The 14,586-nt window shown below is 37.9% G+C and overlaps 1 protein-coding gene and 1 long non-coding RNA gene across 8 annotated transcripts in view; one reads left to right on the forward strand and one right to left on the reverse strand.

Annotated features, from left to right (window-relative positions):
• Window positions 1-14,586, forward strand: part of LOC120402300 — a 134,039-nt gene that overhangs the window by 75,648 nt on the left and 43,805 nt on the right. The gene's annotated exons all lie outside the window — the stretch shown is intronic.
• The window catches only part of USP12 (ubiquitin specific peptidase 12), a 112,067-nt gene that overhangs the window by 63,272 nt on the left and 34,209 nt on the right, over window positions 1-14,586 (reverse strand). For all 6 annotated transcript variants that reach the window (XM_039532795.1, XM_039532789.1, XM_039532813.1 and 3 more), the window contains exons 2-4: window positions 11,070-11,150; window positions 7,845-8,058; window positions 2,325-2,554 (exon numbers count right to left, since the gene is read on the reverse strand). In XM_039532795.1, the coding sequence (XP_039388729.1) occupies window positions 2,325-2,554; window positions 7,845-8,058; window positions 11,070-11,150 (525 nt within the window). The remainder of the gene's footprint in view (window positions 1-2,324; window positions 2,555-7,844; window positions 8,059-11,069; window positions 11,151-14,586) is intronic.

Raw genomic sequence — 14,586 nt, forward strand, 5'->3', positions numbered from 1 at the left:
AGCTTAATCCACTGACCCATCATCTCAGCTCAATTCCCCTAAGGAACCTTGATATCACCTCCAGGTGGCACTGTAGCTGGCAACAGCAAGCTTCAAACATTGATAGTGCCTATCTCATGACAGATCCAACAGTCCAGCCCCTAGTTTTGACATTCCATGCCATTTTTGGGTAAAGCTCAATCACTTGTAGAATGATCAGATATGCTGACCATGACCATGGTCTGACCTTAAGAGCCCCTCCATGCCAACTGGCAGAGACCCATTATTTTGTAATTCCTATCAGACTTGACACTCACTCCACCTATCACATTGCTATAATTTATCTGTAAAGAGTACTGTGCGAAGTATCAAATGAAAGCTGGTGACACATCAGTCATTAATATCATTATATGATGTATGTATAGATGGTGTGTTAAGAGTTGTATGTGTGCTGGAAATATGTTCCTAAAATTTGTTTTGGGAGGAGAATTGATAAACAAATTTGTCCTAGACAAAGGAATGTTGATTTGTCTGTTTACATGTGTCTCTAATGTAAATAGAGCATGGTGATGCCAGAGACATTGGGCAGTTCCTTTACATCAGAGGTTAATGTCCGTTATCAGGAGGATAAGTTGTCAGCACACCAGAAGACACACCGCAGGTCATCCTGACTCTTGAGACAAAGACAATGAACTTTGGGGAATATAAGGAGAAGCAAAAGAGCATTTTGTTATTCATCACTGGGGGGGGGGGGGGGAGAAGAGGTCAGCGTTCTTTACATTCCATGAACAGTGGATCCCCAACTATGTAGGATTGGTGAAGTAGCTGTAGGTGAGAAAACTGCCTCAGACAAGGATTGTAATCTGTTAAATTAAGTTTTAGTCACTAGAAAGCATGATTATATTTTTGTTTTATTTGTAACAATTTACTGTTTCTGTTATCTCTGCTTAGAACCAAATTAATTAGTAAAACTTATTCTAGTTTTATTATAAATTCATCTCAGTGTTGTTAAGTGAGGTGTGGATTCTCAGCTAAGCCAAAAGGCTGGTGTGTATTCCGTCTCTTTGGCGACACGGGCATCCAGTGGCTGGATGCTGCACAGACACGCTTCTGGACAATTAGGGAACTGAAGTACATCAAGGATTAACTTGCAGAGCAAAGTTAGGAAGGGCAGAGTGAGAAGGAGTTTGTTTGGCTGGCTAACAGACTGGGGCAGCAGAGAGCACCAAAAATGTGTATACAGAGTATAGTACCAAAAATATATCTTTTGCTAAAGCAGAAGGGTGACAGTGGCTTACAGTTCTGGTTGCCCTAAAAAAAATGTGTCAAAATGGGGTCTTTGTAACTCCCCCTCTTTGTTGCTGTGGCCAATTAGAAGATGTATGCCACATGCATCAGCAAGGGCTGCCTGGTTCCCTCATGGACTGGCATAATGCCCTCCCATCAGCTACTGAATGGTTAAGACATTTGAACTAACACACCTGACTTGATCATCTATGCAGATGCAATGTTTAAGTTATATCTTTTACAGTCATCATCCTAATATCTTATTTTAAGTAGGGAGCCTATTTTAAACTTGAGCTGATTCTCTAGACCAGAGCTGGAATAGAAAGCACTTGATAGTATCCTGGGGAGAAACCTCTCTCTATATTCAAGACTTGGCTATCTAAATAAATGAGGAAAAAAGGACCAATTTTGACAACTAGCGACACAAAGGAATTCTGTCATACTGATTTTAGCGCTGCTAAGCAAATTTGGCAAATTAAAAACTGATCAAGCTCACCTGGGAAGATGTATTTAATTATAGAACATATATGTGTATGTTGAATGATAGCAATGTTTTAAATCTAAATCTGAAATAGTAAACTATTAAATCTAACCTATTAGAAGAAAAAGGATTAACAGTGAAAACAAAAAAAGGTGGATTTACGTATAACTGTCTATATTCAGGCCCTTCCAAACTTTTAATCCTTATTTTTAAAACATTATCTAAATTCTAAAGCTGATTATGAGGGCACAGTTCAAAAATACAAATGCAAATTTTTCATGCAATAGTTTGCTCAATACTCTTTCACTGACCAATAAGGGTTCCTTCCCATAACTCATTCAGTGATCACTCATTTAAAAAAAAAATTAATCACTCACTAATATTTAGTGGATCATACAGATCGTTACATTTAAAGCTTGCAAAAATAAACCAATTAGTCTAGTACACTTACCATCTGCATGAATCTTGAAACTAAAGGAGTAAAAAAATTGTAATGCAGTTCAAATTATTTTAAAGAAAAATGGATTCCTGAAAGTATGAAATAAGAATTTCTTCTATAAAACAGATATAGACTTACAGTTTCACAAGTAAGACATCTGGTTTCATTAGTTAATGTTCCCTGAAAGATCTCATGAACCCAGGTTGGGTCTGGTGTGCTGTTATTGTTTTCATTGTCGATACTGCCATTAGGTAGACGGCCATTTTGTTTGTCCTGCTTTCTCTCTTCTTGTAAAATATCAGCAATTGTGTTTAAAAGATAGTTTAAGAACTCATGCGCATCCTGCTGCATGTAGTTGTCAAAGAGCTCTAAAACATGAAGATAAAATAAAATAACCAACTAATTAAAATTTAGAATAAAAAGTCCAATATAAAACTTTTAAAATATAAGTTAAAATATGGCATTAGCAGAACTTATTTCATAGACATATGCAATCAATTTTAATCTTAAAAAACAGTGAAAACAATAAAATTTAAAAACTTTGGCAGAACAAGGTACTGTATAGATATTTGGATAAATAATACAGATAAGGGATTCTAAGCAGAAGTTTATGATGTAAACACATATGGGAAGAGAAAAGTGTACTTATGGAAAAGGCATTAAGTCCAATACAATGCCTTGAAATAGAGGTAAATATTGATTAGGATGCTTTCTCAAAATCTCGCTCCCCCCCACCCCCAATATGTACTTGTTACAAACACAAATAAGGTAAAATTGCATTAAAATGATTGCAGAGCACAATCTATTAAAATCTAAAGAAGAAGACACCATATACTATAGTTCAATGCCACCATTTACATTCAAACAAGTCCTAAGATGTTAGGCAAAAGTCGACATGGGTCTATGTCAAGAATCATGCATGACTAAGTACTTCTATAACATTACCCATAAAACCTATATTCCACAAACTTGAAGTCTGGGGATGAGAAAGTGCAGTGGTGTATAAGAACAGTCTTTTTATCCCATGTGCTTAGAAACTACCTAGAGTGAACAGGCTCAAAAGAAAGCCTTAAAGAACAGGTTTATGCATAGGATGGTTCAGTCAAGCAGACACACAGCTTTGAACAGAGAAACCTTTCCTGACTCTGCCCTCATCAAAGGAAGAATATGACCACTATGGCCTCACAGGCCAAGTCTACGGAGGTGCGAGGTTTTTTTTTTTAATTACCATCACTGCACTACCACAAGTGCAGCTCCACAGGTGCTAGCAATGATGAAAACACTAGTATAAACACAGCCCCTACAGATGTCAGTATTTGTAATGAGTATCATCTAACTGTTGAAAGCCATTTTTAAAATGGTGGTAGCTGCAGGTCCCTTGCCTACATATGGCTAAAAGGACTTAGCCTAAGGCCTTGGCTACACTTGCAAATTTGCAGCGCTGCAGCAGGGTGTGAAAACACACTCTCTCCAGCGCTGCAAATTGCGGCACTGCAAAGCGCCAGTGTGGTCAAAGCCCCAGCGTTGTACATTATTCCCCACAGGGAGGTGGAGTACGGACAGCGCTGGGAGAGCTCTCTCCCAGCGCTGGCACTTTGACTACACTTAGCGCTTCAAAGCGCTGCCGCGGCAGCGCTTTGAAGTGCAAGTGTGGCCAAAGCCTAAGACTCAAAGTGGACAGGAGCAGTGACAGGCAATCACCAAACTTGTTCTCCCTTTTTGAGGAGTTGACTCAAAGGAATTGCACATTCTCCTTAATTACCAACTCAAAAAATATTCTATGCCTGCATAACTAATCATGTAATTCCTCCAATGGGGCTTTATATTTTGGTTACATAGCAGAAATTGTGTTTACAGCTAACAAATTACACGTTGCAACTTGTTCTTAGTCCAAGAATATAGAGCAAATGTTAGCCCATAAGTGAAGGAATGATACCATAAATAGAAAGACTAACAGAAATAGGTCATCAGTTTAATATGGTGCTAGTAAAAGGATATTCACAGAAGCATACATTTCTGGAGAGTATATTTAAAGTTACATGGAAACTTGGCTATAGTCTATTTTAGGGAGTCTGAAAAGAAAACAAACATTTGTCTTAAGAGTTGCTAGAATAGGGAAAAATTGCTAGTTTGATTCTAGATCACTAAGAGGGTCTAAGTAAAAAGTGTCACAGATCATCTACAAACCAAGCAGCTTCCAGGCCAAGACACCACTATACTTTTGGGAGTTGAAAATAAACTAACTAGATCCCAGATCAAACCAGCCAAAATGTATCTATTTAATTGAATATTTAAATTGAGGTGACATAACAAATACTGCAAGTTTCCTGAAGGTAAACGGCTTGCCTCGGAGGTTCTTAGCAGTATTGCATCCAGATTCCAGTGTGGTGCATGTCCAATCAACAGTCTGATATTAAGCACAGTGGATCTAATTCCACAGATGTCCTTGCCATTATTTATTTCAAGGATCAGGAGTGATTGGAACAAAAGGAAACAGAACACCTCCACTTGGTTAATGAGAAACTGCAAACTTGAAGCATGTCAGGTTTTAAACTCTTCTCATTACCATATACTCTTTAGTATGTATTTTAATGCAAGAATAGAGTCTAGAAATGATATAGAGGTAAAAGATTCTGAGCACAGAAAGAGTCTTGATATGAGAGCTGTGAGGATATAAAAGTCTTTATGAGTGATTGGTCTTACTTGATGAGAGAAGAATCCAGATTGGGTTTTCCTTTGTGTGTCTCCTCCATGTATGTTTGGATTGATACACAATACACCTACTATTCCTAGGAAACTTATTTTTATAAAGAATTCTCCATTGTAGCTATCAAGAAAGTTATTCATGGACGTACTTTTTAAAAAAGTTAATTCGTCAGAGTGGTTAATACTTTAGTGTACATAACCATCACCAAGAATCAGCCACCTGGCAACTCAGCAATCGTCTCCTATAAGTCTATACCAGGGGTGGTCAAACTTACTGAACCTCTGAGCTGCATACAACAATCTTCAGAAGTTCGAGAGCCGGGGCACACCTGCCAGGGCTTGGGGCTTCAGTGGGAACTGGACTGAAGCCCCGAGCTCCAACAGGCACCTCCCATGAAATAAAGAATCTTTTTTACTTCCAAATCCCCATTTGAATAAATCCCAAAGTCAGCAGTGATTAGAAGTTGATGTGTTTGATGAGTGAGGTTATAGTATTTTAAGTGGACATATCACAAAACACCATTATAGTTATCACCTTTGCTGGCAGTCTCAGCAGAAGTGCCAAGAGCTAAATGGCATGGAAATTGAACTATTCTCTCACCTCTACAGACAGTCATTCATCATCAGATTTAAGACTCATTGGTGTGTAGCTTAAGAAAGCTTACACAACACTACTACCTATGCTATAACTGCTCTATTGAAAATAGATCATCTTCCAGGTCTGAAAAATTTAGCATTTTTCATGAGCAGTAAATTCACTTAAGGCTAGAAATAAATTGTTATGCTATCCTAGAATAGTTTGTCTTTATTATGCAGTCTTCATAATATTTGAATATGTGAAAAACATTTGGAAATATGGCCCAGGATGGATTATACGGGTATGAAAATTTCTACGATATGAAAGTGTTGTCATATTTAACTTGTATAAACCAAGCAGGGAAGTTTTTATTGAAAGATTACCTGTAATTAATTTAAATAAAATGTACAATTTACAAGCATTATTTTATATTTCTTCCAAATCAAGTAGCAGATCTATTAAAGGCTTTAATTATATTTTAATACAGTACATAGAATTATTTCATAAACCATCCTAATCAACAAGCATTACAAATACCAAATAGTAAGTGTTAAATATCTGAAATTATGCGTTTCCACAACACTAGGATAAAGTGTTACTGATTTTTAAAGAAGAGTATATTAATCCTAAATAGAAATCTCAAGTCCTAAGTATTATATAAACATGAACTGAACCCAATTTAAGCTATAATCTTCCAGTCAAAGCCTTAACATGGAAAGACAGACCTTCAGGGCTCATTTTGCACTTTAATTATTTCATTTAATTATTAATATTCGTACTAATAAGTGCTAACATTCTGGAACAACTAAAGGTTTCAAATTATTTGGTTTTAACATGTGAAATAAGACATAAGAACGGTCATTCTGGGTCAGATCAAAGGTCCATCTAGCCCAGTATCCTGTCTTCCGACAGTGACCAATGCCATGTGCTTCAGAGGGAATGAACAGAACAAGTAATCAAGTGATCCATCCTGTCACCCATCCCCAGCTTCTGGCAAAAGAAACTGTGCCTCTGCCCAGTTACAAACCAGGGCCCTTTTGCGTGTTAGCCAAACATGATAACCACTACACATAAATACAGATGTGAGATAAACATAGCACAAAAGCTTTAAAAACAGTGATTTTTGACAAAAATCTACAAATTCCACACTGGCAAAACTGCCTCTAATATTTACTAAGCACTGACTGAGCTCAGTTCTATATGAGATGGGGAGAAGAAAAAAAAAGGGTGAAAAAAAGACAAAAAAAAAAAGACATGGACCTTGCTTCAGGAAGGCCAAAGTATTTCTCAAATGCGGCCACCAGGGGCTTTTCTTTTGCCCACAGGCTTCTGGGCAGTGATGGGGAGAGGGACAAAGCAGCGGCCCCTCCCCTGGGGCTGCCAGGAGCAGTTGGGCTCTGATCCCCTCAGGATCCACAAACACTGGAAAAACAGACAGCCATTGCGAGTTCTCCACCTTCCTGGGGGTGGTAGGGCTGAAGCTGGAAGCCTGAGCCCCGGGTTGGTGGGAGCAGGCTCCATCCCCTGATTACAGGGCTCTGGGCTCACGACTCTCTGCCCGCCACCGCACCTCCAGGCTCGAAGTGGTTTCCATTATATACAGGATTTCAGTGGTTCCCAGCACCCCCACTATAAAAATTGTTCCAGTGCCCCTGCCCACTGCCTCCCTCCCACCTCCCCATCTAAGGTTTAATTTGACCCCTGGCTTGACAGGGCTGAGTAAGTCTGCTGTGAAAAGTGATATTTGTATGTTTGTTAATATCACTTTTCACTGCCTCCCAGCTAGCTAACAAATCTGCTGCTGTGAAAAGTGATATTAACAAGCATACAAATAAATCTGCTTCTGTGAAAAGTGGTATTTGTATGCTTGTTAATATCACTTTTCACAGCAGCAGATTTGTTAGCTAGCAAATCTAAAAAAGACAAAAACAACCAAAAAGGCAAAAGAAACAAAACAACAACAAGAAGAACACCTTATTTGTGTTTCTATTCTGTTTAGGTCCAGTAAAGAATAGAGACAACTGTACATTATTTTTATTATTGAGTCTGGGGGGGGGAGGGGGGGAAAAAGCCCCCACATAAATAAATTACTATGATTTGGTCATGTATATGTGCATATTTATTTGTTTTTCCTAAAGTTAATTAAGTATTTTAGGGAAAAAAATGTCATAGCTGCCACTGCAGTCTGAGGCCACCAAAAGAAGTGTTGTGAGAACCCCAGCGTATGTGTCACCTTTTCTGTCTTTTACAGCACCAAGCATGCTTGTTGTACTTAGCAAATATATTTTCATTAAAAAAATATTTCAACCTTTCAACCTATTAAGTCACAATTGATGTAATTAGTATACACAACAAAAGAAAAATTAAGAAGGTACCATTTTCTTTTCGTAATCTTGTTATAAACTTCTTTGGAGGTATTACTCCGACTTTTTTCTTCTGTGTAGCTATGCTGTGGAAGAGATCAGCTAAGCATGTAAGGAGGTTCTCTTTTTTTCTCAGTTGACTCTTGTATGCTAGGACTTTTTCTCGAAATGGTCGACAAAAATAAAGTGCCTGAAGAACTGAATTGCAGTAGCACGTGTTCCCAAACTATAAAATAAGGGGGGAAAAAATTATTACCTTGTATTGTATTTCTACAGTGATGCAAGATTAAAAAAACTAAATATAAACATACAAACAAGGGCAAATTTTCTGGAAGGCATTTCTTGTTGATTTTCAGATAGTAAAAAATCTCAGGCAGCAATATAAATAATGGGGAGCACTCCAGATAATTTTAACTAATGCTAGATTGTGTCTTCGTGTTTGTAATAATTGAGGTATGTATGTGTTATTAATGCTTTACAGTGCTGTGGAACTGTAAAGTATTCAATAAGTGCTCAGTATTTACCTAGTGCCAAAAATGTACACAGCACAGTATAAAGAGTAAACTGAAAAAATGAGATTCCCTGCCACATATATCACTCAAAACACCACTCAGTACAATAAAGAAAGAACAGAGTGTAATGTAGTGTTTATGGCTGGAATTCTTCATGGTACAGGTAGGTGGGTCTTCAAGAAAAATGCATTGTCCTGGGCAAGTCTCCCCATCTTTAAAACGGAAACATCATATATCTGCCACACATGGATTCTGTGAAATGTAGTCAATATTTGTACAGCATTTTAAAAATGCAAAATACTATTTTCATCATATAAATTGTAAAATCATAGAAATGTAAGGCTGGAAGGGTCCTCAAGAGGCCATCCAGGTCATCCTCCTGAGCTGAAGCAGGACCATGAATACCTAAGAATACCCCTGATAGGTGTTGTCTAACATGCTCTTAAAAACCTCCAGTGAGAAGGATTCCACAAGCTGTCTCAGCAACCTATTCCAGTACTTAACTATCCTTATCATTAGAAAGGCTTTTCTAATATCTAACCTAAACCTCCTTTGCTGCACATTAAGCCAGATACTTCTTGTCCTACCTTCTGTGGACATAGAGAACAACTGATCATCATCATTATAGCAGCCCTTACCCTAACTGAAGATTTATCAGCAACCCCCACCTACCTCCTTTTTCTAAAGACTAAATATACTCTATTTTTTTAAATCTTTTCTCATAGGTCATGCTTTCGAAACCTTTTATCATTTTTGTTGCTCTCCTCTGGACTTTTTTCAGTTAGTTCATCTCTTTCCTAAAGTGTAGTACCCAAAACTGGATGCACTATTCCAGTTGAGGTCTTACCAGTGCAAAGTACAGCACAACAATTACCTCCTATGTCTTACATACAATACTATAGCTAATACATCACAGAATATTAGCCTTTTTTTTCCCCCCAACGGCATCATACTGATGATTCATATTCTATTTGTGATCCACAATAACCCCTAGACCCTTTTCTGCAGCACTACTGCCTAGCCAGCTATTCCCCATTTTGTATTTGTGCATTTAAATACTTTGCATGTTTTTATTGAATTTCATCTTGTTTATTTCAGACAAATTCTCCAAATTATCAGGTTCTTTGGAATTCTAATCCTGCCCTCTGTAATGCTTGTGACCTCTCTCAGCTTCATGTCATCTACAAATTTTATAAACATATTTTCCACTCCATTATCAAAGTAATTAATGAAAATGTTATGTATTGGTGCATGTTGGTAGTTTCAAACTATAGGGATGTACTATGATAAAACCACTAATACAAACAGTTATCTGGGCCCAAGTTGAGCATGTTCTCAACCCAGAATGGTCTAACAGTTCCTTACTCATTGCTTTGGGAGTATGGGGAAAACGATTCCTTTGGCAGCTCTCATTTGGGACTGCATGACCAACAAAACCACCATATACAATGCAGTCAGAAAATTGGAGACCAAAGACAGACATCTGGTTTCCATATTTTCAGTTGATTTCAAGTATGTTAATAGAATACATATCTATTGCTAAATGCTTTAAAGAGTCACGGCTCCTACAATTTAGAATATAGGTAATCAGGATGAACAGAGGATGAGAACAAAAACAAAACCAACCCCAATTCCCTACCCCGCAAAAAAGTCCCGACCCACCCCAAAGATTATTCTCCAGGAAAGGCTGCTTTCAGTAGCTCAAAGTTTTTAATATTACATGAAAGATACTGATCACTTTATAATCAAGAATATCCAAAACAACTGAATTTTTGTTTAAATATAAAATGAACATTTTTAATTAATCAGTGAATTTCAAATATACCTTTCAAAATTTCCTACAGAAATCAGAGCAACAAAGTTGTAGATAAAAGCTTTCACAATTTCCAGATTGAAAAAGTACACAGACTGGTGACACATTAATTGGGAGAGTAAAACACATAGAAGGACAGAGAACCAAAATGCAGAGTGAGCAGGAGACATTAAAGCTATGGGCCAAACTGGAAGAAATGGAATTCAATATAAATCAATGTAAAATTATGTAGTTCATGCAGAACCAAGCAGCATTTGGTGCTCTGGTCCATCCAAGGTGAAGGCGCTATATTATATTACTGGTTGTCTTTACAATACCCTCATCACCAAGAAACAAAATTTAAAAAATCTTACATCACTCAGGCAGTGCTACATAAGTTCTTCTAATGGAATGCAGTTTTCACAATTTGCCAACTGTCAGTTATGTAATTAAATTTTATTATTGAATAGAATATGCAGAAATTTTCCAGTCTTCCTCTCTTTTTTGGGCTGAATATATTTTGAAAGTTTCAACAAAAACTGCAACTTTTATTTAGGCATTTCTAAGTGCTTCTAAGTGCTTTAACACAGCAACTACAGCAGTAAGATTTTTTGTATGTAATTATTTATATAGACTGTGATAACAACCACAGCATGCTATGTACTTTTCTGCTTTAGAGTACAGTAATCTGAAAAAGTAAAAGGTTAAAGATGAGTAAAACACAAGAAACATGAGAAATAGTTCTATATTTATTCTAACATATATACATACTGTACCTTTATGAGATGCTTAACTTTTAACATTAAGTTTACAGAAAGTCAGATTTCAATAATTTTTTTCCATTGACATTATACTAGTGTCGTACGCAATTTGCTCCACCTCAGTTCTATCACTTAGTATTTCAAAGCAATCAAATTATCAATTGAAACTTACGTTAACTAAACCAAAATAGTGCTCATTGACTGGAAACTGTTCCGGACCAATCTCTTTCTCTAAAGTTGAGGCATTGGCGCCCTGGAAAATAAAACAATGAAATCTTAATATTCACAGGTTCTATGGTTCTATCTATCTATTTATAGTTCTATCTACATCCACAGTGTAAACATGTAGTGTAACTAAAGAAGGAAAAATTAATTAAATGGCAGTTTCTACCAGAATATAAGGCCAGCTCTGCAATGGTCAATATGACTAACTGCACACACAAATGGACAGTTACGCATCTAACTGGTAGAGTATGCACAAATGAGGCATGCAAATACATACCCACAGTTCTGAAAATCTGCCCCAAATGTCTAATATGAACAACAGTCACTTGTTTAAAAAGAAAAACAGGTGCTCAATTGCTTTTGAAGTAGGATGTATTTATGTGAAGGACTATCAACCTCTATGCTTGGAATTAACTGCCTATATTCCACAGTGCACATTTATTCTACCAAAATTAAGTAATTGTTTAAGGCAATTTTAAACCAAACAAATTGAACATACCGGAAAAGCATGTCTGACTGAGTTTGAACTTTCTGATCCATCAAAATAAATATAATTAATTAATTAAAGTTTTGGTCAGGATTTGGTACTTATTCCTAGGCACTCCATAACCTGGGGCTGATCCAGCCAAAACAGGCATGCACAGCTTTCAGGCCATAAATGCTCTGGATTTCCTAGACTCTGTAACAACAGTTACGCCTTAGACAAGTGAAGAAAGGCAAAGAAATGCAAAAAATTAATCTGACTGTAAATCTGCAGAACAATGGATTAGGTGTCTGCTCTGCCTCCTTCCCAGGGGGTGGTTTTTATGACCCAGCCCAGTCATTATATACAGCAATTAAAATCTTGGCAATGATTAGAGCGAGAACTAACTGAGCATGCTTAGCTAGTCCTAATTAGCCAGCAATATAGAAAAAAGTAGCCATTTTAATTGTTGGTGTTTTTTCTGGCTGACACCTCCAGAATGGAACAGTCAGGGAGAAGAATTAAATTGCCATCTTTTTCCCCCCCCCAACACAGCTCTTAAAGGAGGCAGAACATCTAGCAAGTATTCCTCAGACTACACCCCATTAATATTTTTAAAACTCCCAAAATATAGCATCACCTAACCTCTCTTGCACCAAGACAGACAGGATTATGTTAAATCATTTTACAATCCCTTAAAAGATATCTTTATTTCTGTGTATGTTCTGGTTACTTCACCTTTAGTATAATATTTACCGACCTGCAAAAGTCACATGTATTTTTGCATAACTATAAATAAAGCACACCAAAACAATAAGACATTAGTTCTTTTCTGAGCAACATTTGCACGCATCAAAATGCCTGGAATGTACTATTATACCAGGATTACATTTTACAGAAGTTAGGGAATGCAGATCATCTACAAGGAGTAAAGAGGCTTGTTTGTTTTATTAATATTATAATTCTGCAATCTTCAAACTGGTTTTCTATAAAGTTATATCATCTTGGCCTAATGATCATCATCTCAGCACTAACATGTGGGAGACATTATGGTACAATATGAAGCAGTAAAGGCTGGAACTGCTGCAAACTTTGTCAAATAAGGACAGAATATAATGATGTTGCTTATTTTGATGTTTTGGTGATGTTTTCATCTGACACACTTTTCTACTGGACTGTCACCCTACTGCTTCCCTCACCTCCAATACACCAGTTCCTGTCAACAAAGGAAGTTAGGTTGGTTTAGCATGATTTGTTCTTAACAAAGCCATTTTGGCTATCACTTATCACCTTATCCTCTAGGTCAGTGGTTCTCAAACTTTTGTACTGGTGACCCCTTTCACATAGTGAGTGCGACCCCTTATAAATTAAAAACACTTTTTTATATATTTAACATTATAAATGCTGGATGCAAAGTGCAGTTTGGGGTGGAGGCTGACAGATCGCGACCCCCAAGAAGTCCTGACCACCAGTCTGAGAACCTCTGCTCTAGGTGCTTACAATTTAATAATTTGTTTCAGTATCTTTCTGGGTATTGAAGTTATGAAGACTGTGCTTTAATGGCCTGAGTCTTCCTTTTTCCCTTCTTTAAAGATTATAAGCAGAGTTCTGCTATACTTAAGGTTAAGACCAACTTCCTGTTTAAAGCTTGACTGTTCCAAGTGTTCTAAAATCCTTACGGTTATTCGGATTGCCTTGAAATCTGTGTGCCTCAGTGGGTTCAGTGTAGGCTCCGTAACACAAATTTGGGGCCATTTGGATAAACTCTCTTTTTGGGAGAGTTGTTTCTTAAAAGTGACCTATTCTGGCACACAGAAATCAAACCAGTACTCAGATCATCACATCAGGATCTCTGAAGCTCAAGGGTTACCCCAACAGAGTGCATGGCACCCCGCAGCCCTTCTGGGGAAATCAAATTGGAATGTTATTTTAAAAAAAGAGAGTTTGCTTCTCCAGATAGGCCCACTCCAAGCAGTTCTAGTGCTCACACATTAAATGGATTACACTGTGCACAGGTAGAGAGAGCAGCTAACAATCTGAAAACCTCTCTCTACATCACAGAACCTGTGTGGCTCTGATGGTATGTTACAGTCATCAAATCTGAACACAGGCACTGAGAGTATGAATCCAAAGTAGAGCAGAAATCTGAAATTGAAAGAAGAGATAACGTTGCTGTAATCTGGCTCTGTAAAAGGGTTATTTTCATTCTGGGGAAATGTAATCAGAGTACAACAAAAATTTCAGAAGGCACAAACTACTTTTTGAAAAGAAAAACTATGAAAGCAAATGCTTGCTAGGGGGGCAGGATGACTGGGATGAAAGTAGATGGGAATAAGGAGAGAGGACCTGGAGGAGGGGGGCTAGGGGACGGAGGCTAGTGGGGGGCCACTGGGAAGGAGATATGGGGGTGAGTGACAGGGGGACTGGAGAAGAATAGGGACAGGAGTGCCTGTCACTCTACATTCCCCTCCTGAGTGTGCTACAATATGGTAGCCCCCAGCCCATCTACAGGGACCTAATCCCCCCCCCCTCCCTTTCTGGGGAGGGTCTGAGCAACTTGAGACCATTACTCCTTGTTCTGTCATCTGCCACCACTGAGAACAGTCTAGATCCATCCTCTTTGGAACCCACTTTCAGGTAGTTGAAAGCAGCTATCAAATCTCCCCTCATTCTTCTCTTCTGCAGACTAAACAATCCCAGTTCCCTCAGCCTCTCCTCATAAGTCAGGCGCTCCAGACCCCTAATCATTTTTGTTGCCCTCTGCTGGATTCTTTCCAATTTTTCCACATCCTTCTTGTAGTGTGGGGACCAAATCTGGACACACTACTCCAGACAAGTCTTCACCAATGTTGAATAGAGGGGAATGATTACGTCCTTTGATCTGCTGGCAATGCCCCTATTTATACAGCCCAAAACGCCATAAGCCTTCTTGGTAACAAGGGCACACTATCGACTCATATCCAGCTTCTCGTCCACTGTAACCTCTAGGTCCTTTTCTGCA

Source organism: Mauremys reevesii, linkage group 1 (assembly GCF_016161935.1).
Source record: "Mauremys reevesii isolate NIE-2019 linkage group 1, ASM1616193v1, whole genome shotgun sequence".
In the NCBI taxonomy this organism is placed as follows: domain Eukaryota; kingdom Metazoa; phylum Chordata; order Testudines; family Geoemydidae; genus Mauremys; species Mauremys reevesii.